General features: G+C 40.6%; 1 protein-coding gene and 1 long non-coding RNA gene across 2 annotated transcripts; one reads left to right on the top strand and one right to left on the bottom strand.

Annotated features, from left to right (window-relative positions):
• Positions 1-259: 259 nt before the first annotated feature.
• On the bottom strand, positions 260-8,608 carry meox1 (mesenchyme homeobox 1). The gene is made up of 3 exons (XM_044013268.1): positions 7,591-8,608; positions 3,797-3,969; positions 260-1,040 (listed from the first exon to the last, which is right to left on the bottom strand). The coding sequence occupies exons 1-3, from the start codon at positions 8,081-8,083 to the stop codon at positions 918-920; spliced, it is 789 nt and encodes a 262-aa protein (XP_043869203.1). The 5' UTR covers positions 8,084-8,608; the 3' UTR covers positions 260-917.
• Positions 3,968-17,116, top strand: LOC122758883. The gene is made up of 3 exons (XR_006358206.1): positions 3,968-4,026; positions 4,436-4,539; positions 16,213-17,116. It is a non-coding gene; the product is annotated as an uncharacterized LOC122758883 (long non-coding RNA).
• Positions 17,117-22,204: the final 5,088 nt, after the last annotated feature.

The raw sequence follows: 22,204 nt of genomic DNA, 5'->3' as shown, positions 1-22,204 counted from the left end.
CTGTGAATCACTATACATGTAAGATAGCTGCAGAAGTTGGCTGAGATACCATTGGTTACAGGGACATGTGAGCTTATAATATCGATGGCCCTCCATGTCAGCTGCTAACTTTAAAAGCAAATAGAAGCAAGCGGCTCCTCCGTTAATTTGCTCTGGACCAGATAGTTGACACTTGATGAAGCCGTCGCTCAGCCAAGTAAACAGATCAACTGACTGTAAAATTATATCCGTGTTACATGAATGGAAGAAACTCTAAAGATATTTTACACATTTTGCAGCAGATCATTTATTCTGTTTGCAGTAACATCTGTATTTAATCAACAACATTCAACATGTATAAAAAAAAAAGAAGAGTAAAAATGCTTGACAGAAAAATAACAATATTCTAGGAAAAGAAACTGACAAAATGAAAGATTCGCAGGCACTTATGGCTTGGCAAACCTTGTACAGTCTGAATTTTCCCAGGTGGTTGCAGTCAAGCATCAAATGGCATAATTACAATATTGGAACCAAAGGAGATGCACTCAAACACAATCACATCACGGTCTGATAAGACATCACTGGTCTTGAAGCCAACATACGGCTTTGTCACTGATCTACAATGACCGTAATTATCACCGCTGCAACGCGTGGTGGCCTCAGAAACTTGCATTTATATCGATAGTGTATCAAAACACAGTTCATTATTGACAAAATTCAACTATTTACAACACAATTCAGCAAAGGAGATGCTCAGTGATTTCTTCCTGGGAATAATAATAATATAATAATGATAAGTCTGAATAATTATTAGGTCTTTGCAGCTTTTCAAACTTGTATTGTGCTGCATTAGTGTCCACGAGTCACAAGGTGATTTTAGCATCTCCTCCTCCTCCTGATGATGATGATGATGACGATGCCGACCGACCGAGGCTTTTTCATTCAGAGCTCGGCGACGCGGCGGAGTCTATGTCGTCATTTTCCAGGTCATTTGGCGAAGCCGACTGTCCTCCTTTCACTCTCTTCCACTTCATCCTCCTGTTCTGAAACCAGACTTTCACCTGGAGCACAGAAACACAGGAAATGTTGCCTCTTAGTATTTATAACGTCATCTCCATAAACCCAACAGATCCCAATTAAAATCATCAATATTAAAATAAATAAAATCTGAGCTAAATTTGCCCAAAAGGTCAATGACTTTCTGGTTAATTGAGTTTTTAAACATCAGCATTTGTAAAAAACTATAAAATTCACTTCTTCCAGATAAATATAGCTGGTTTCTATGTCTTCTCTGATAGTAAACAGAATATGTTTTTAGGTTTATGCCTATTGATTTGAAGGAATCACCAGTCAAATAAAGGAATATTCTTAAGAAACCACTACAATTGAGAAAAGTCATCATATATAATGACTCGTAATGATGATTAGTTGCAGCTGTCTAAGCTCACAACAGTCAAAAAAAGTACAAATAAACACCGGGCATCACAACTTCAAACAATAGCTATTGTTAATGTACCGTATAACACAGAGACACAGTTCAGAGTGAGTCCCCCCCCACCACCACCATCACCACCACCACCGCCACATTTGAACATGTAGCACGACCACTGTGGCTTTTCTCTCTGTTTTTCAATTTGCATCAACGTTTACAACACAGTCAGCAGAAAAACAGGCAAAATAATCCCCCCCCAAATCTGCCTGCACTGTGTATAAACTGGCTGAGATTGCATTGGCCTTGTAATTTGCATGAATCCGCGGTGTAAAGCGCTCAGTTCTGGCCCCAAAAAGCCTCCGTCGCTCGTGTAGACAGAGAGCGTGACGTATAGACAGTATAGGTCAGAAGAGGCATCTATTAGGATGTCAGCATAGACAGGATGTAAGTTTGCTCTCTGCTATTCTGAAATGACAATATCATGCTTTAACGCTGCGGCCAAGAATAGCAGCACAACATGCACTTCCTGAGAGTGAAGAACATTCCAGGGAAAAGTGAGCAGAGAAAGAAACGACCGCAATTAAATCTGTGGTGGGATCCTCATTCACGATTTGAGACGTTATTCAGTACTGACACACGGTCGAGAGTGTCACGCTTCTTGCTGTAGCAGATTAAGTCGTCTGATTAGTCCATGCACTTTGGAAGCTTTCGCAGCTGTCCAGTGAGGATTTAATGGTGGTATATGGGGAGTAGACAACATTTCTGCTGAGGCAACAATGTGTTGGTCCATCTTTCATCGTTTGCTGACATCCCAGATCTGTCCGTGGAAGTCGGGCCCGAGCCAGATTTCTGCTGAAGATATTTTATTCGCTATAAAAGACTTAATAAATTCCTCAAACAGCTGGGCACATTAGTTTTTAGTAGTCAAACAGGTGGGAATGGTGCGTTCGCTGGGGAGTGCTTTTAGCAGCGGATTCATACAGCAGCAGAGTCTGAATAAACTACAGTGTGCGTTCACGGTCATAAAATGACATGTGACCTAATGTCCTGTGGCATAGAAAATGTCAAATTTTAGATCAGTATGAGCTTGTTGACAGTTTTAGTCTTTGTTGTCAGTGTGACAAATATACCAACGTTTCGGACGGTAAAGCCCATTAAAAGCTGTTGGAATAAGTCCTGGTTCAATTGGACTTAAACATCTGGGTTGAATATCTGAGATCACAGACGTTCTGTTTTACAATTACTCGATCAATCGATTATTAATTGCTTACTAAATTAATCGTCAACTATTTTGATAATCGATTCATCGGTTTGAAGCTTTTTGTCAATATTAAAACAAGATTTCTGATTGTTCCCGCTCCTTAAATATGAACATTTTCTGGTTTCTTTGCTCCAGATAACAAAGTGAATCATTTAAAGTGAATCATTTGACAAACTCATTATTTCCAAAGTTTGACAAACACTGATTTTTTAACGTTTTCTGACATCTGACATGGCACCAAACGACCAAACCAAAAAATCAGTTGCAGTTCTACTCTGTACATCCTGCAGAGCATTTCCACCGCATGTGTGCTGAATTCTTTCATCCACACACCGTTATCCGCTTAATGTGACTTATTAAAAAAGGTAAGATCGAGCCAAAGCTTGTAGGATGAGCTGGAAAATGGTGCTATATGTATGAGTCTGTAAGTCTCTTTGCAGAAGTGTGTGTGTCTGCGTGTGTGTGTGTGTGTGTGTGTGTGTGTGCGTCTGTGGGGTCTGGGAAACAGATTTAGCAGCAGACGGCAATATGTGTGGTCACTGTGGCACCATGGTCTCATTAGAAGAAGCTGGGACACTGGACCTGACAGACAGACTGAGGTTTTATTCAGCGGCACTGACACATGTTCGTACGATTTAATCAGGTCTGGAGCTGCCGCCCACTCATTAAAGCTGCATGTCGTTTTTGCTACAACCACAGGACCAAATGGATTCTGGAAAAAATGGCTCATTGTAATTCAAATTGCGACTCTGTTTATGCCTCGCCTACTACGGTACATGTAGAATCATTTAACATACTTTCCACAATAAAAAAAAAAAAAAAGAAGAAGTGATGTTTATCTTTTTTTTGGGGAAGATTTTAAGCTCAGTTAAAATCTGCGGGGCCAAGTTGTTAGTTCATTTTTCTCTCTTTTGGTTAAAGTTTTCACTTTCGCAGGAATATGAACTTTCAGTTCCTGTATATAATATAATATAATAGATTATAATACAATATAATATTTTCCCCCTGTTCTCTCATCATTTGTTGCATTTCACAGAAATAGTAGTGACACCAAGACTCAGTTGTTCCACTATGATCTGAATACAGTAGTGAACAATGTGGAATGCTGGTAAAGGTAACCGTACCTGTCTCTCTGTTAGGTCCAGGTTGACGGCGATCTCATAGCGGCGGAGCCTGGTCAGGTAGTTGTGGTGGGTGAACTCGGCCTCCAGCTCTCTCAGCTGCTCCTTGGTGAATGCTGTGCGCTCCTTCCGCGCCTTGCAGCTGGAATCCACCTTAAAACCGGACTCCTGGATGTCTGGAGAGGCATTTCGTACAGTTACACACGTTTGTCTCCTCCTCAAATGATCATTTAGTAAGTATTTATGCATTCTTTCCACTTACATCACCTTGGCGTGTTTGCATGTGGTTGTACCACTTACTAGCTCATTTAATTTGAATTAGCTGTCCAATAATGTGTCGACCGGCCCTCATAGTTGACCAATAAACAAAGACTATTAAAGAACTTTCCAACCTGCAAAGCACAACCTCAAAGACTTTTGCAGGAGGCCCCCCATCGTATAGTAAACACCAAAACCAGCAGTTTTAAAGACCAGACCACCCGTACCTGAGCTCTGTTCACCTGTATCGCGTGTTTACTGGGTTAGCATCATGCGTTGTTGGTCGTATATTCTGCTTTTACTTGTCTGTTAATTGCATAAATGTGAAAATAGACGTTTGTGCAGCTTTACGTTAAGTCGTGTGTGTGTGTGTGTGTGTGAGAGAATGTGTTGGCACAGGGCAGGGGCCACCAAACCAGCCACAGAGGGACTGAGTTAGGAGTGGAATGCAGCGGAACATCGTTAAAGCCTCTAACAAAAGAACAAAGGTGCGGATATGTCCAGGTCTCTGTGCTGTGTGTGTGTGTGTGTGTGAGTGTGAGTGAGAGATTTCCTATTGGAACACTCGGAAAACTCACATTAACTCATCTCGACATGACAGCAAATATAGCTGTGAAAGAAGCTCGAGATATCTCTATGGTATTGTATGAGGTGGAAACGATCGATTCTGCAGAAATCTAGACCTCACTGAGCAGAATGAATATGTATGTGAGCTATAGCTAATTTAACTGTCAGTGAAATTCCACATGTGTATTAAAGGGAATTAGTTTTTTTTTTGTTTTTTTTGGTAAAAATAACTGTACATGGTTCTAATTTGTCAGAGTGAGAGGTTTTGCTCGTTGCTCGCCAGAAATGGACTGCAGTACCTGGGCCAGATGTGACTGGGCAGACACATGTTGTGCATGCGTCTGTGTGTAGTTTGTGCACCGCTGCTTTCAGTGGGCAACCTGACTGTGTTTGTTGTATTACGGTGGAAAAAAAACGTCATTTAAACGTCATTAATGACACGGCGCTCCAGAGTGTGCCGCTGCTGCCTGGTCTCTCTCGTCAGGCCTGGTCTGGAGTGGTGCCAAACCGTTTTAGTTAAAGTGAACACCTGGCAGGGCACATACTGGCTCTCACTAAACAGGCCTCCAATAAATATCCTGCACAGCCAGAGGCTGTAAACTTTCAGAGAGAAGGCTTCTGCACACAGCAGGGCCCCGAAGACAAACAACATTTGCTGCCTTTTTGTGTGGATGGTGCAAAAGTCGTTGGTCTGAACCAGCAGTTAGTTGTAAATTAATGATGGTTTTAAAGCAAGAACCACAGGCAAAAATTTGATTGATCACATCATTTGCACGTGTGTGTAAAACCAGTGCTATGGTTTTACAATGTGTTGCCATTATCTCTTTGTTTAGTGTTTTGTTAGCAGCACTCAGTTAATGACTATAACAAGCTGCAACACAAGCGACTGTACGCAGGTATGCGGTGACCATTCAAGCGTATAAATGGACATTTGTGTGATAACAAATTATACTAGACTGTGTATTTACTCAAACACTTCAGAATGATGACGTACAACGTTAAATACTGACGTTGAATGGTTCGGCCACATGTAAGGCATTCATTCACTGTTGTTGAATGGTAAAAAAATGGTTTATGAAGTTTCTTTTTCATTATTGTATTATTGTAAAAATACTTAAAGATCAAAAGATAATAAAATATAAAATACTTTGTAATCAGCTAAATCTCATACTAGGTGTTGATAAATTACTACAAATATAAGAATGAATGTTTTGTTTTATCAGGAAATGAAAGGAAAATCAATAATAATCAATATCAGTAGTAACAAGCTCAATGTTCTTATCGTGGTATGTTTACTAGATAAAAGTATTATGTGTCTGTTAAACATTGTGCTGTTAAAGTTAATATCAGACACACATGTTCGGAAACGTGTGTGTGTGTGTGTGTGTGTGTGTGTGCATGTGCCACATTTTCATAACTCTATTAACACACACACACACACACACAGACACCAGCAGACTGTAAAGCAGCTCTGTCTCTCATTCGAATGCCTTGAGGATATTTTCCTAATTTATGCTCAACCGGCTCGTCAATGCAAGACTTTCCTAAAAAAAACAACAAAAAAAAACCAAGAGCCAATGTAGTGGTCAGACATGTTGCATGCTCTCAGTGGGAGATTGTGTTACGGCTTAACGACAGGAAAATGTCAATGGATAAGAATGTAAAAAAAAGAAAAAAAGAGAAAAGAAAAGTGGGATCACGGGCAAGTGATTTTACCAGACGTGGTCTGGCGTGTTTTCAGTGGAGTGAGTGGAGGTTACAATCAGGTAAGTACTGGAAGAGTGGGGGTGGTGTGGGGGTGTCTGCACTCCCCCGCAGCCCTCTTCAACTTAACCCCCTTCAATATTGCAAACTACTCTGGTCACTTTTTTTTTAAAAACCATTTCATTGAACTGATGTGTTTGACATAGTTTTTCTTTCTATTGTGCCATTGTAAAGTTTAATGTATTTTAATTGTGTCACTTTTTTACATTTGGTTTAAATCAAAACTTTATATATATATTTTTTTTATTACACGTAGGAGTCTGAGTCTGTGACAGATAGCACTTAGCTTTGCTTCCAGTTAGTGTGAACTATGACTGGAGGATACACTTTTACTGTAATCCATAAACATACAGTGATCTGATTTCAGAGCAAAACGCTATCATTTGTACCCGACAAGTGGATGTGTGAGGAAGCTTTGGTGGTTCAAAGAGCCTTTTAATACGAATGTGAACATTATTCTCATAGATCATGTGATATTTTTAAAAAATGAACAATTATTTGCAGTGAGATTGTGTATTCAGTTTACTTTTAAGAATGCATCTTTACTAATACACAGCCCGAAGCACCTGTGATGACTTTTAACGTCTTTTCTGTGCCTTTACTGTTATAAAACAATCGTGTGCTTCCAACGGATACAGCAGCGCAATGAAACGCTCACGTGGCTCATTATTCATTTGGGCCATTTCAAAGTCCTTGAACAATAAGAGGATGCAACTGCTCCTTAACGTCTGTGTCTCGAACACAAAGGTCTTGTCACCTACTCACCTTTCACATAGTTATCTGGTGAGAGCGTAATTTGGTCTTAAAAACAAGCATTAGTGTCAGCGCCAGCTGCGGCACAGGACACGGACTCCTGAACCCTGACATAGTTCCGATTTTCAAATGGAGCGGCAATGATTGTGGTGGCACATGTGCACGATAATTTGGTTAAATTTTTGATTTGCAATCCAAGTTAATTTGGGAAACGTCCTAGATCAGCAGTCAAGCTCATTCCTTGGAACAGTTCCGTGTTTGTTCTCTTAACTATTCACCAGTGTCCAGTAAAGGAATTTCCACTATCATTTTTTAATACTCCCAAATGTGCATTTTTGATAATGAACGTTTTCCCCGCTCTAATACCTCCCGTGTTTCTAAGTTTTTAAATTCCTGTTTTTTTTTTCCCCCTCTATAAACCACCACACCTCAGCTGACTCCCGTCCATGACTCACCTGTCACATCTCTCTTCCTCTTATTGGAGCTCTTCTTGTCTGAGTCGGCCGAAGCCACACTTTGAGGTGAGTATTCTCCCTCTATGCACCCGGGCACAGCACCTGGCAGCCTTTCTCCCCCTGCACTGTCCAGCTCGGGCCCTCCGCTCCCACTGCCACCCATTGCTGCGGGGGTGACGACAGGCGGGCAGGCCTCTGATGCTCTCACCCGAGTCTCGCAGGGGTTGAACTGCCACTCAGCTCTCTGGTAACCTCCTTGGCTCTCTTGGTACAGTCTGTCATCACGGGGATAGGCTGCGTGTGGTGGGGTTGGCACCAGGCAGGAGCTGGAGAAGTCTGTGTAGGCCAGGAACTCAGGCTTCTGGTGCAGGGAGAAAGGGCCCTGTTGGTAGGGCAACTGCAGATTGGTACCTGGGTGAGGGTTCCTCATGCAGCCCCAGATGGGGCTGCTGGGGTGGGCGCTCCGCATGCAGCTGCTGGCTGGCTGATCCATCCTAATGCAAAAAAACAAACACTTCACACACTCTTGACTATAGTCTTATTGCAAGTCTCTCCCTGGATGAGGAATGTGAGCTGGAAGTTTGTATCTTTTAGAGAAACATCCAGTTCAGCTGACTAAATGCTCATCATGGTTTCCCTGCATCCACCGCTGGAATGCTGACTACTGTCAGAGGCTGCTCTCTCGTCCACAGTCCAGAAATGCGTGAGGATAGACACCTTCCTCGTGACAGCGTGTTTCCCTCTCTGCCTGGGAGTGTGTGACGTCTCTCAGAGTCTCTGGTGCTGACACACTTTTCCCCCTGCCTGTCTTGGACTCACACATGCACACACACACACACACGCACACACACACCCTCTCTCCCTGACTGATCTGACTGGCCTGTGGCTCAACGGGAGAGCTGCATCTACAACTGCAGGACTCCCCTTCTCGGGCTGGCTGTTTTCACAACTCTTCTAAGGCATTCTTGACAAGTGAGCCCTCCTCCTTTTTAAACGTATAGGTGGGAAAGAGTGGCAAGTTTATGGAGTGTAATGTGAGATTGCAGAGGAGGAGCCCTGTCAGCCACATGTTGGTAGTACCCTCCAAACAACCCTGCTTCATCAACTATTAATCACAGGGGAAATTTTATATGCACATCTAATGGACTTTCCAGACGTGGCGCTTTTTAAAGGGACATTGTCTGTAAAATATAAAGCAAGCACCCACCCACATGGGAACTGGGGACCCTGAATGATTTCAACTCCTTAGCACTTTCTGACACCCAATTTAGTTTCCTTTTCTGACACCCTTTAGAGGGAAGTTAACCCTAACCCTTTTACTCTCTGTCCCTTACACTCTAAAAAGTGGTTTCTTTTCTTTCTGTGTGTGTGTGTGTGTGTGTGTGTGCATATTAATGCTACACACCCAAATCCACCTGGCTACACTTTCCTTAGATTGGAGGTGATAAGAGAACTGGATTTGACATTGGTTATACAGGCGCTCACACCTCTCGAGGTTTTCTCACTTCAGTGAAACACAATATGAAATTTCAGAGCCACATTTAAAAAAATACAAGGTCATATTTTCTCTTAGGACAGAAAAAAAACTCTTAGATTTTTTTTTTTTTGGTATCCTATATGCGATTCTTTGTGGACCTCTTACTTATGTACTTATAAGATCCTAAGCAGTAGCAGGAGTTTGTGTGTGACAGGACTTGCATGTATATGAACCACATCTGGATCAAGCAAGGATGTAATTATTCAATTTTCTGATCGCTGATTTTGAAATCTCCACACTACTCACGATAAAAGCCACTTCTCTATGAAGTAATGTCTCTAATTCTATTAAAACCGTCTTGGCTAAACCAACTTTGGACTAAATTTCAGTGTATCAGTTACCCAATAAACCCACTGAACCACACGTTACAGAAATGCACAGTTTCTCCTCGTACTGCTCATATTTTTGAGCTGAGGTCTGCCTTCCCCCTCGTGTCCTCACTGTGCTCCTGACCTCTCAGACCGGAGAGGAAGGATCGCACCTCCATCATATGGACAGAAAAAAGAGTGAAGATTTTTGAGACTGAGGCCAAATGAAAGGAAGAAAGAAAAATAAATACAATATGATGTAGGTTGAGATATAAGGTGTGCGTTAGAAAAGGTTTGGACCTCTGCTCGTGACAATTACTGTACATATATATATTTTAACAAAAGAAAAGTCTAAAAAAGAAGATCCAACTACCCTTTATCTGGACACTGAAGTATAATCTGACTTTTTAGATGGAATCATTCAAGAAAATCAGCACTGAAAAAAAAGAGAGGAGAAAAAAAAGGAAAAGAAGACATAAAAAGCGGCCAAGAGAAAATCAGATTAGGAGGAAGCCAACAAAATCAAGAGAAGACACGATAGGAGAGAGTAAAATTGAAAGTCCGATAGAGGAAGCGACAGGGAGACAGAGAGAAGAGTGTTTGAGGTCACACACCAAAACCTTTCCATTTACCCAGCAAATTGTTGAGCCATGAAGCATCCCTCGCTTTTACTGGCAGCTTGAGCTCTGGCCGCACCACAGGGACCAGGAGTTTCACCACATTTGCGGTCAGAGCAGGGGCCATCTGTGTGTCAGTATAAATTAAAGCGTGTGTGTGTGTGTGTGTGTGCACCCTGAAAATACACGTCAGTGAGACGGCGTGCACATGGATCTCAGAGAATGAGATAAAGGATGTTCATGTGGAGGTTTTTTTTTTGTGAATGAGAAAAACGCATTACTAAAAAAGTACTTAGAACTTGTGCTAAGTTGCCATGCACTTTGGTTTAATACAGTGGCCACTAACAATCCAAAGCCACACAGGGATTGTCTTATTCCGATTGTACACCATTTCATTTAATTACATTTAATTTTATATTGAAGATTTATTAAAAAAAGTGTGTGTGCTATTGCTTCTGTTTTGTGGAATAGTCTGCGACAGAGGAGGTTAAATTTCAGTTTCAGTTGCTTGAGCTGAACAATTTATATTTACGGCATATTTTCGTTGCTTTTTTTTTTTTTTTTATTTATTTAAGTAACGTACATGTGGTGCTGCTCCACTCTTTATGCCACCACTGTAAGTTCTCCTGTGTTGTGTGTGTTTGTAGTGTGTATTTATGCACAGTCAATTCTAATCAATAAACTGCCTTGCGGTTTTAGGAAAGTTTCGACGAAACTTCATCTTTAATACCAGTTTTTAAAGCTCTATAATATAAATGGGCTTTGGAACAAGAGAGAGAGAGTCTAGGGAAATTCAAAGAGAAATGTTTTTATTGGATTTGCTCTTTTAATAGGATTTGTTGTCATTTTCTTTTTGTTAAGAAAAGCCAAACCACCGTCAGTACATGTGTGTGGGAACCTGTGCGTTTGAGAAATGTGGGAGTATGTGAACTCAAACTCAGTCGTGCTCACTGTGGATTGCAGACAAATGAGCTGGACATGAGTCACATCGCCCCCAACCCCCACCCTGCCGACAACCTGTTTCTGTCAGTCTGGCACTGTGTGTGTGTGTGTGCGTGTGTGTGTGTGTGTGTGTGTGTGTGTGTGTGTGAGTGAGAGAGAGTGGGCGTATGTGTGTTTATATAAAACGAAAGTGAGAAAGTGAGAGTATGAAAATTCACGTTATGCAAACTTGCTGTAAATTTTGAGTCTATTTTTATGAGTGCACAACTGTAATTTTCCATTCAAGTGTGTGCGCGGTGTGTGTGTGTGTGTGTGTGTGTGTGTGTGTTTTCATTTGATCCATCTTCATGTCACTGGCAGGATTGAGGCCCTCCATCAGTCTCTTGAGTCTGACAGAATGACCCCCCGCGACCCCAGTTCAAATCACCTGGGCCTTCCTGACTGGACTGTGGGAGGACCTGAGCTCAGCTACTGTCCTGAGGATGAGTGGTTGGAAAACATATATAAGAGGGAGGGATGGGTGGGAGGGAAGAGTGAGGAAATTGAGTTAATTTCCAAAAAGAAGTGTAATCCCTCTGATTCTCTGGAACCTCTTTTCTCCCCCAATGACACACAGCTAGTTCTTTCACATGGCATGGGTCTGATATAGTTCAATTTCTCCAAACTAAATTTTTAACAGCCGGCATGTTCACACCAAAAAGAAATTGGTTAGGAACCAGAAAAGTTGCGGCTGGAACCAAAACTACTACATTCAGTATCAGTGGGCATGTCACTGTAATCTGTAGCTAAGTGGAAGAGGAAAGGACAAAATCCTGGCGTAAATGGTAAAGGAAATGAAAAGGAAATGAAGAACATGACGTGTTCTCCACAAACGACTAAATGTTCTGTGTCGATTCAGCTGCTCCCTGAATTCCAACTCGCAGACATTCAATGGCATGTTGCCGCTTTCATATTTACTTCCTGGTAAACTGTTTAACTGTGCCAGTGCTCTCCAGATTGAAAGTGCTTAAGCAACTGTTTATAGTAACAATAAACAAGACTATTGACTTATTGTTCTCCTGCTGGTAGAACCAAGATCCAAAATATCAAATATCAGTGGCCCAGTTGCAAGGACGCTTAGTAAAACGCATCCATTTGATTGTGATTGTTAAAATCTAGGAGGAAAAGTACAAATTTTGAAAGTTATTCCTTTCTGTAGCCAAAGATATCCCCTTCTACACATTCCATGTCTAAAAATGGCAGCACATTTAAACATATTGTGTAGTATTTCATAAGCTCATTGCAGGTTTGCCTTATTGTTCTGAAAAGTAAAAACTCCTTGTGCGCTCAAACCACACACTGTATGAACACAACGCTATCAGCGACTAATGTAAATGTGTTGCGCGATGACGTGTGTAATATCTGTGAGCTGTATCAGGAAACTGAGAAATTGCTGGAAATGGTTATTTGTGGCCAACACAATTCTGTAACAATTTAAAATACACAAAGGACTCGACAAGTAGCTTCAGGCGTAGATCGACGTGAAGGAGACGGTGTGATTTCTTTTTTGTTATTCTTTACTTTGCCAGCAGCATTAGCTGTGCTGGCTCATGTGATGCTCCTCTGACTGTAGCAGTGAATTTTGAAGTTTCTCAGCCAGAATAGAAGGATGTTGCCAGTGGTTTCTGTCTGTGAAAGGTTTTTAAATGAAAAAATGGATGGAGAAACATCCAAAAATAGGTAAATAAATAGACTCCACAGGTGATAAAACAACACAATGTTTACTTTCCAGATTAAAAAGGAAAACATATTAGCAAACAGCTGTCTATTTACATTTTTAAGCAGCAAATACAACACATTAGTATTTAAGTATACATTTTTAAGTTATTATTGTTCTTGTCACCTCTTATGCACATGTGGTTTGGTGTCCACCATCTCCAGAATGAAACATCTGTCTTCCTGCAAAGTGTCCTGCAGTCTCTAACAGTGTCTGTCTGACATTTGGTGTTGGGTAGGTTGTAAACAGTGGGTTTGTGGAGTATATTATTGGCTCAAACAGCTGCCTTCTCCTGCAGCTCAGTGTTGCACCAATGACATCGGTGAAAACAAACCAGGACAAGGTAATGACATTTTGGCTCGACATATGGCTGACTACCATAACCATCCTGTGCCATACATTTAGCATCACATTAGCACTGGCAGATGTGTATTGACACTAATATGCAGCTGAATATTGAAACTAATCAAAACGGTTGTATGGCATTGCTTTGTTTGATAGGCTGAGTAAAATAACTTTGGGCAAAAATAATGGAGGAACATTATGACTGGATTGATATGAAGTTTGGATTTGGTCAAACACTATTTGATAAACACAATCATACTAAAGTATTTTAGTTTTCACGCAACATTATCTCCGCATTTACTTTTTTTCTCTGCTTTATATCTTTATAAACTGAAATACTGTGTTTTCTGACTATTATATGTTAAGATCTAATTTTTTTATGCACCATAGTCAATCAACAGACACAATTATTCAGTATTTGAAAAGGTACTGGCTCTACTGGCAACACTCCATGTGAACTTTCAGCCTTTCAGACCCCAGTTCATGACACATCTAGAATAACCACCTAGAGTTTTTCATTAAAACAAATAATGGGGGGAAACCTGCATCCAATAATGAGCATAAAGTAACAGAACATAATGACATGGCTCTTTGTACTTACTCTTTGTATCCAGCTATCTAGTTTTTACGAATAGTTCTGTTGCAAAGATCTGACAGATTCATCGTAAAAAGCACTTTTGTTCCCAAATTATACAAATATGAAGGGACAGTCTGCTGATTGTACATGAAAATGCATTGTCTGTGGATATTACTTGAGTGTGTGTGTGTGTGTGTGTGTGTGAGAGGGAGGGAGGGAGAACACCCACAGGTGCTAATAATCACATATGATCACATATGATTGGAATCAGGTGTTGGCAACAGTTTCTTGCTATTGTGAAAGAATATTAGAGAGAGACTCTGAGGCCCCTGGCCGCTCATCGTCAGCATTGTGAAGTTGTTTACCATATTTCTACAGCCTGTGAAGATCCTTCTGGTCAGGGCCAGTGTTATATAGACCACAGTTTGAAATTTTAGGCATGAATTTCAAGGTCCAAGGGGGACCGGAGTTAGCCGTTGAGTTGAAAGTGAATAGATCCATCACATGCACAATACAGATTTCCCCGAAATGTGTCATAGCCAACACTTCATTGTTTCATCCCTTGGATGAATTGGAAAAATACTTCTACGCCATGTGCTATTATAAAACATATTTAGGCCCAGGTTTTGCTCCTCCAAGTCTCTGGCAGATAAAGTAAATGCTGTGTAGTTTGGTGCTGAGCAGGTAGCATACAAGGAGGTTGATTAGTGAAGTAGTTCACTGTAAAACCAAAAGTAAAATATGCTGCTGTGGTTCATCTACACGAGTGACCTTTTTCCTCAAAGTAATGTGATCTATGGTTGATTAAAATATGTATCGACACAAACTTAAATGAATAATTAACCGCTTTGCATTCAGCTTTGTATTACTAGAATAGTATTTTTGAAAAATGGTACTTCCCAACCTCAGTTTCCCCTGAGTGGAGAAATATCTTCATTCTATTCTTTGTTATGTGCCCACCTGTGACACTTGGTCCTGTTAGCGTCACTGTTAGCAAAGATGGCGGACACTGTTTACATTCTGGTAATGACGTCCCATCCCGCTACGAGTGGGTCTAAAAAGTCACAGTTTCAAGCCTTGGACCAAGTGTCACAGGTGGGCACGTAACAAAAAATAGATATTTCTCAACTCAGGGGAAACTGAGGTTGGGACGCACCATTTTTCAAAAATACTCCCCCTGTTCTAGTAATACAGAGCTAAATGCAAATCAGTGAAGTATTCCTTTAAGCCTTGGATGGGCATAGCACATACTGAAAACAATCTAATTTAGTGAATTTCACTTCTAAGCTCTCTTTTTAAGGACAAGGAATACTACTACGACTTTTTTCTATGCAATAATTAGGATTATGTTAACTTTTTAAAAAATATTTTCCCTTTTAAAAACAAAAAATATATAGATATATGTTGTTTGAATCCAGTGTGAACGCACCCTCTGTGATGAGTGGTGGTTTTATGAATGAATTGAATTTCTAAAATGCTCAGTGAACTGACCCTGAACATGATGTCTTGTCATATATTATAGGTCTGCAGCTTCCTCGTCGGGTCCTGTTACGACAATGAAAACAGCTAATCGTTACCTCACTCGCACCGCACTTCAAAAAACCTAATTTCTCTGCTGCCACACCATGACCACATACTATATAATATGAGCAGGAAAGGCTGCGTCTCGCAGTGGAAACCAGGCTACTGATTTCATTGGCAGCAGGAGCAGAAATTTGTTCCAGCCACATTCTCACTCAGATGTAGTCAACAGTGTGAGATAATGCGTCCTCCATGGAAAATCAATTGAAGAGTGCTCTCTAGTGGTTTTAAGTTGGAACAGCGGAAATAAACCTGGACATTCAACTAACTTAGGAGTGACTTTGTCTCCTTACAGACAGTGTCGTGCTGTTTTTATTTCAGCCACGGTGATTTGATTAGTGACTTTCAATATTAATACATGATTTCAGCGCACTTTTAAAAAAAAAAAAAAAACCTTGAATCCCAGTTGTCCATAAAATGCGAGACATCAATCTTTTTTGTTCCAAAGGTAAGTGCTGGGTGAGGCAGCTTGGCAGCACAGTCTGATACATTCACATGCTTATGGTATTGTGTAACTGATGCACTCATGCCAGAGTCAGATAAATCAGTAAGGCTCCCAAAAAGCAACAGTGCATACAAAGTTTCATTGACATTTCTAGTTATTTTAGAACGTAAGACCCTGGCTTACAGGACTGTGCTGCTCGTGCGGTGAAACTGCTCGCTGCGAGGTGACCTTTCGAGTATTTCCATACACACCCACTCTCATATATACAGTCAGCTGCAATAACGGAAAGCAGAATCATCTACACCGAGCTGCCGGTGATCACCTTGGCTGCATTGCAGAATGAAACACAAGATAAATCAAGCTTAATGACTGCGGGGTCCACTGAATACCCACATTTTTTGCGGGTGTCAGGAGAGATTGATCGGACGTGCTGGTACGTGTGTGTGGACAGTAGCACTGTTGCGTGTTCGTGGATTACCTTCCTTCCTGACTGCCTCATCTTGTTTCCAAACAGCACAGGGCTGGACTTCCTGCTTTGGGAGCTGGGACTCTTTTGAAGAGGCCTTCTGAGCACACTCCCGGGAGAGATGTCAGGATCAGCCTTGGCTAACAAACACCTCAAAAGGGAGCCAGATCACCAGGCCAAACATTTCCTCAATTGCACAATTGCAGAACACTACCTCGTTGGGGTTTACAACACCCCCCAGGCACAGGGGCACCAACTCCCAAAAGCTCACTGTGGTGGGTTTGGGCCGCACAGAGGAATGAAGCTGTTCACATGCGAGGAAGAGAGTTGCGATAACATATGTGCGCACATACAATCCACACCCTGTAACGTGGACATAAAGCATGGAAAAATTGTGAGACAGGTCTGCGTGGAGCCAACCCTCCACCCACACGCTCACATCCAGGTAAAATAAAATCCCCCGGGGTACACACACATAAAAAGGAAGAAACATCCTTTTAATGGATTTGCAGACAGACGCGGACACATACCAGGAGGTGATGTCAGCAGAGGAGTTGTTGTGATTTGTGTTTACTTTTTTTTTTTTTGTTGTTTTCTGTCTGAACAGCAGCATCCTGTTTGCCTCTCTGGGGATTTATCTACTGTATGTGCATATACGGCACTGGATGTGAGTGTGCATGTGTATGCATGAACAAAGGATGCAGATAAACTGTTATGTTTTCATTTTTATACTGTATATGACCTGTGTTTTGTCTTATTACACATGCGCAACCCTAACTCTAAACCCAAATATTAGGCTGATTCTTGTGTTGTCAACAATTTAAAAGTATGATCATGACATCTGAAATAAAATACTGTTGCTGTCATATTATAGGGTTATGTTGTTAATGTTGCTTTACTTACTTGCATAGGTGGAAAGGTTTTTGTGTACTTGTGTTCGTCATTTTTTTTTTGGAAGTACTGTACTTTGCTATGTTTTAAAAAAAAAAAAAATGTTGGCCCTGACTTAAAAAAATAAATAAATAAATTCACACACTGGAAACTTTGGCATGGAATGATGAGGACAGGTGAGGACAGGTGAATCTGTGCTTATTAAGGTCCCAGAGTGAGTGAGAAAGTTAAAGCATTGGTGACCTTTGACCCATTTTGACTGACACATTATGCGTTGACATATTGTATTTAATTTGTAAAGATTTGCCTTTAATTAAAAACAATTAACGTGAGGTTTTTAACAAGGTCGCGGTTGTTGAGTTTTACTTTAACTTGAGTACATTTTTAGACCAGCAATTTTACTTGTTCTTAAGTAAAATGTTATCAAAATAGTGGTATTTTTACTTGAGTAGAATATTTCAGTACTCTTTCCACTTGTTGTACTTAATATAAAACTTGTTCGAGTACAGTTACATTATAGAATCAAACATTTATTTGTTTAGGTTTGAAATTGTTGTTTCTACAGTTTCACCAAACTTCCACTGACTTATCTTTACATAGAAACTCTAATATAACATGTACTTCAGTCTTCAGCAAAAATAACTGCAATTGTTTTTGTAATTTGTATTATACTGCCTTTATCCTCCACTGAACCTTGATCATATGTCAACGCATTCTTTGGTTAGGCTCTTATCGTCGTCTCACTGATGAATTGCATGTGTCGGTGCTGAGCGCTCATCCTCGTGTGGATATTCCTGAGGAAAATGTTCCAGTATTTCTGAGCACGAGGATGCAGTGATGGATGCGACGAAACATGAGGAGGAGACAGCAAACAATAGGACTTAAAGGCCTGAAGCACAAGTCGGCGCACAACAGCAGTATGTAACTCTGCATGACTCCCTCTTCACTGTGAGAGATATATGTGTTGAAGTGGAATGGAAATATTCAGCAGGGACAAGCCAGAGCGTGCAAGATTGGTGACTGGTAAATGTCATTAAAAGCTGTATAATGGTGACGTGTGAGCACTAAAACATTTTGGGCTCCAGTAAGATTAATGTTAGGCCTAACATGTGGCTCTGATATGACACAGTCGCAGGAGACAAGGCTATGATAAGGCTCAAATTATCTATGATGAGACATGAATTGCCACTGACAAGCCTCCATAAAGATAATGATAATCACCCAGGGTGTACGTATACCAATGAAAGCCTTTAAGGGGTTCAGTGTGCGGTCACGCCAACAGCAGAGGAGGGCATGATATCATGTGTGGTAAAATATGCAGTGCCACAACAGGCACGAGAAGGCAAATGTCTATATTTAGCAGGCTGCTGCTTTTCCAATGATGATTACTGTATGGAGTGAAAAGAGTAAAAAAAAAATGAAGAGGAGGAGAAGAAAAAAAAAAGAAACGGAAGGGGAGGAAAGAAATTCCAGATGTCAACAGTAAAGTTTGTCCAGCTCCGGTTTGTGGCCACTGGAGCTTTGTGTACCTGCCCCTGCTAAAGCCATTACCTCCGAGTGCAGCGCAGGGGGAGCTGCACAACAAAGCCAGAGAATTCTCGGAAGCCCTTCAATCAAGCGATCCAGCATCGTCCCGACACTGCTGCCTCTCACTATCCTGTGGACTCATTGTTAATTTGACAGGGTAGAAACAGAAGGAGAAGGTGATGGTGTGATCCTGTGATTATGTTTCAGTGCAGGCCGCCTGGTTAAAGTGTGCACTTTTAAGTGTGTGCTCAAGGACATTGTGTGCAGCGGTGGAAAGAGCATTCACGTCAATTCAAAAATTAAGCTTCTTTAGCATTTGTACTTATTTCCACTTCATTAATTGCTTCTTCTTTTTTTATTTGAACAGTAAATTGTGGACGTTTTACTCCAAGTCCAGGTTTAAGTTTTCATACAAATTCTAAAGAGTGGAACTAGATATTTCTCTGCAATAGTTTTAAATCCAGTATTCCCTGGAATCCATTATTTCCTCAAAATAAAGTAGAAAAAGAAACACTATTTGTCACTGAAATATGTCAGGTTGAGAACAAATTAGACCAAGTTACACCATAAAAAACAGGTGGTAGAGTGACCCCGCTAGTCTACTTGGCAATGTGTTCTTGACCCAAGACCCTTAACCCCACATTGTTCTTGATGTCTATGTCAAATACAGTGTGTGAATGCGCTATATGAGTGTGTGAGTGAATGGCAAAAGCTGTAGTGTAAAACAGCTTTGAGTCTTGACATCCAGACTAGAAAAGCACAACATAAATAAAGACCATATACTAGTTACTTTAACTGCAGCACAAACCAAGGGAAAAAAGCTTCAGACCAAAAATACAGGCATGTGAAAGAAACATTTCCTGTAGATTACATTTGATAAACTTTGATATATCTGTTTACTAATTAACATTACTATTACTAATCAATCTAAATACGTGTTTTCATACTAGTATTTGTTTGTCTTGGTCTGTGTGCGTGTTTGCTGGTATTTGTTACCGCTTGCAAACCTTTTCTGCCATAAACACTGACCTTGTCAGGACCAGTAGTGCTCATGTAGACCAAAACCTGGTCCTAATGAGGCAGAACCTCATTCCTGAGGAGCTGGTTTATGGCTAAGGTTAAGGTTAGGGTTACCGCCTTGGTTAAGCTGTTCAAATGAATGGAGGGTAGCTGTGTGTGTGTGTGTGTGGGTGTCACACAGTACATGAAAGATGCAATCGGTCAGATTGTGGTTTCCAGAATCATCATGCTGTCCTCCCTTGTCCTGCTCAGTCTGCTTGTCACCTCTTTGGATGGGCACGCTTCATTTCCAAGACTTTTCCATGTTCTCCTTCCCATGGCTGTGCTTCAACCACAATCACCCTCAGCCTCCCCCTCCCCTGCACAACTCCTCCATGCAGCAGCCCCCCTGGAGGGAGAAAATTGCCCCCATCACTTCCACTTTGATTTGAGATGAACCAGACGCTGCTCGCTGAGTGTTGTATAATGTGATGATGAAGTCTGGGTGGCTCTCTTATGTATCTAATCCAACCGTTGGCTCGCTCCCTCAGATGTTTTGCAACCACAAAATGAGAGACAACTGCCAAACAAACCCAAGGAAATACAATGCTGCGCGGGTTGTTACAGTGCTGACTGCCAAAGACATTAGCTGCAATTATCCTCACTGTTTTTGTTGCTTTAAAACTCACCCTTGGCACAGCATGGCATTCAGAATGTTATTCAATGACATTATGTTTAAGTTTTTTTAAAACATTTGAACATTTTGACATTTTAAAGGAGAAAAGATCAATTCATCAGTCAGTCAAACTTTATTTAACTCAAAGATTCAAAGATCAAAAGATGCACAAGCGTATGTAAAAGTCATAAAAACACCAACTGTTGCAATAGTAAATACCATGAGTGAGTGAGTGAATACTTTTGCTACAACTGATGACAGAATGTGACATTAAAAAGTAAATATTAAATGATGATGGCCATAAAATGAGACTATATCGCCTTTTTTGAAATAGGATTTTAATTAGGTCTGTACGCAAAAGACATTAAACATTATGAGGGTTTCAAGACACTCACTGAGTCTCTGGGTTTTAATTGGGTTCATTAATATGTTGCGCTTGTAAAACAATGTTGAAGTTCACCTTTGTTTTTGTGTGGCTAAAAAGTTTATAACTTTAAAGTCAACACAGCTAGAAATGGTGTAAATTAGCAGCAGGTAAACTGAATATTATGGATTTATATGAAGATGAATGACAGAATTTCGGTATATGCACTAATTACATCAATGTATACACTGTAAAAAAAGAAAGAAATGCATTATGTACAAACACTGGGATTAAATATCCCAGTGCTCTAAGTGCTACTATGTGTGCTGATGCAAATCTAAATGTGCATAAGCTGGATAGAGTGGAATTATAACTCAAGGGCCAGTGAAGAGGGAAAAACCAAAGCATAAAGTCCACTGCCAGATCATGTCTGAAGAGTTTATACAACACTGCCCTCTGCCTATTGTTGAGGGAGGATCTGTGGCTTTGCTCTAACTCACGACAACGTGGTATTTATTTCATTTTGACAATGATGGACCAGCCAGTGATTATGCAGAGCATCTAGACTTGTAACAATATCACAACACTGTGGGATGTGTCTGTGGTACGGATCAAACACAGACTCATTTACAAACCACAGACTTTTGAAAGTTAACATCATGTTCAAATATTCCACTTGAGATTTAGATTTTTAGATTTATATGCTGTTAGGTTTATTTACTGTAATGAACAGTGAAATATATTTGTAAAAAGTCCTCAGTGACAAATGACACTGATGTACGCGGCCTGTTGTGAACTTAAACTTATTTCGCAGGTTTTATTATTATTCTCCCATGTTTTCATAGCTTTCCACTTTCAACCCTTCATCTTGGATAAGTGATCTTCATCGCTGTCAGAACTTTACCAGGTTGCAAGGTTACTTGTTGGTAGAAAATGTACTTAAATCCAGTCATTTTTATTCTCACGCCACACAAGATTGTAGCGTTATTTTTTTCAATGTATTTGTGAGCAAAAGAAGTTAAAGCTCAGCAGGTGGCTGCAGGATTAGGTTCTAGGGATGAGAACTGAGCTTATATTTTTAATGTTGTTGAGGGAGTTCTTTCCAAAACACATCAAAAACCTTTTGCAAACAATGATGGCACGAGGCAAAACTCGTGCATTTTTTTTATCACCAACAAGCAGTGAGTGGGCTTTTTTAGTGAACATGCATCATAGACTGTTGCTATAGAAGCCGACGTGTACTTTTGAGTCGTCTGTATTGCAACAGCTGTGTGTATTTGCGGAATAATGTAAAATAGTTGGATTGAAGAACACATATTGCATTTATGGAAAAAAAGAAAACCACATTATTCACTCAGTGCTGTTGATTTTCACATGTATTTTGCAGGGATTTCATGTTTGTTGTCGCTCGAAGTATAAATGCTCAATCAAATGTCGGGCTTAGGCTTTTGTTGTTTTACACAGTATGTTTGTTAGTATAAATGAACCAAAGATATTATCAGATTGCAACTGGAACTCATTTGTACACATTTACTTAATCAATTTCCCACACGTTGCTGGAGCTGTCCAGGAGCAGCTCAGCT

Source organism: Solea senegalensis, linkage group LG18 (assembly GCF_019176455.1).
Source record: "Solea senegalensis isolate Sse05_10M linkage group LG18, IFAPA_SoseM_1, whole genome shotgun sequence".
In the NCBI taxonomy this organism is placed as follows: Eukaryota; Metazoa; Chordata; class Actinopteri; order Pleuronectiformes; family Soleidae; genus Solea; species Solea senegalensis.
The sequence above is the reverse complement of the archived record's forward strand: the minus strand, read 5'-3'. Positions and strand labels throughout refer to the sequence as shown.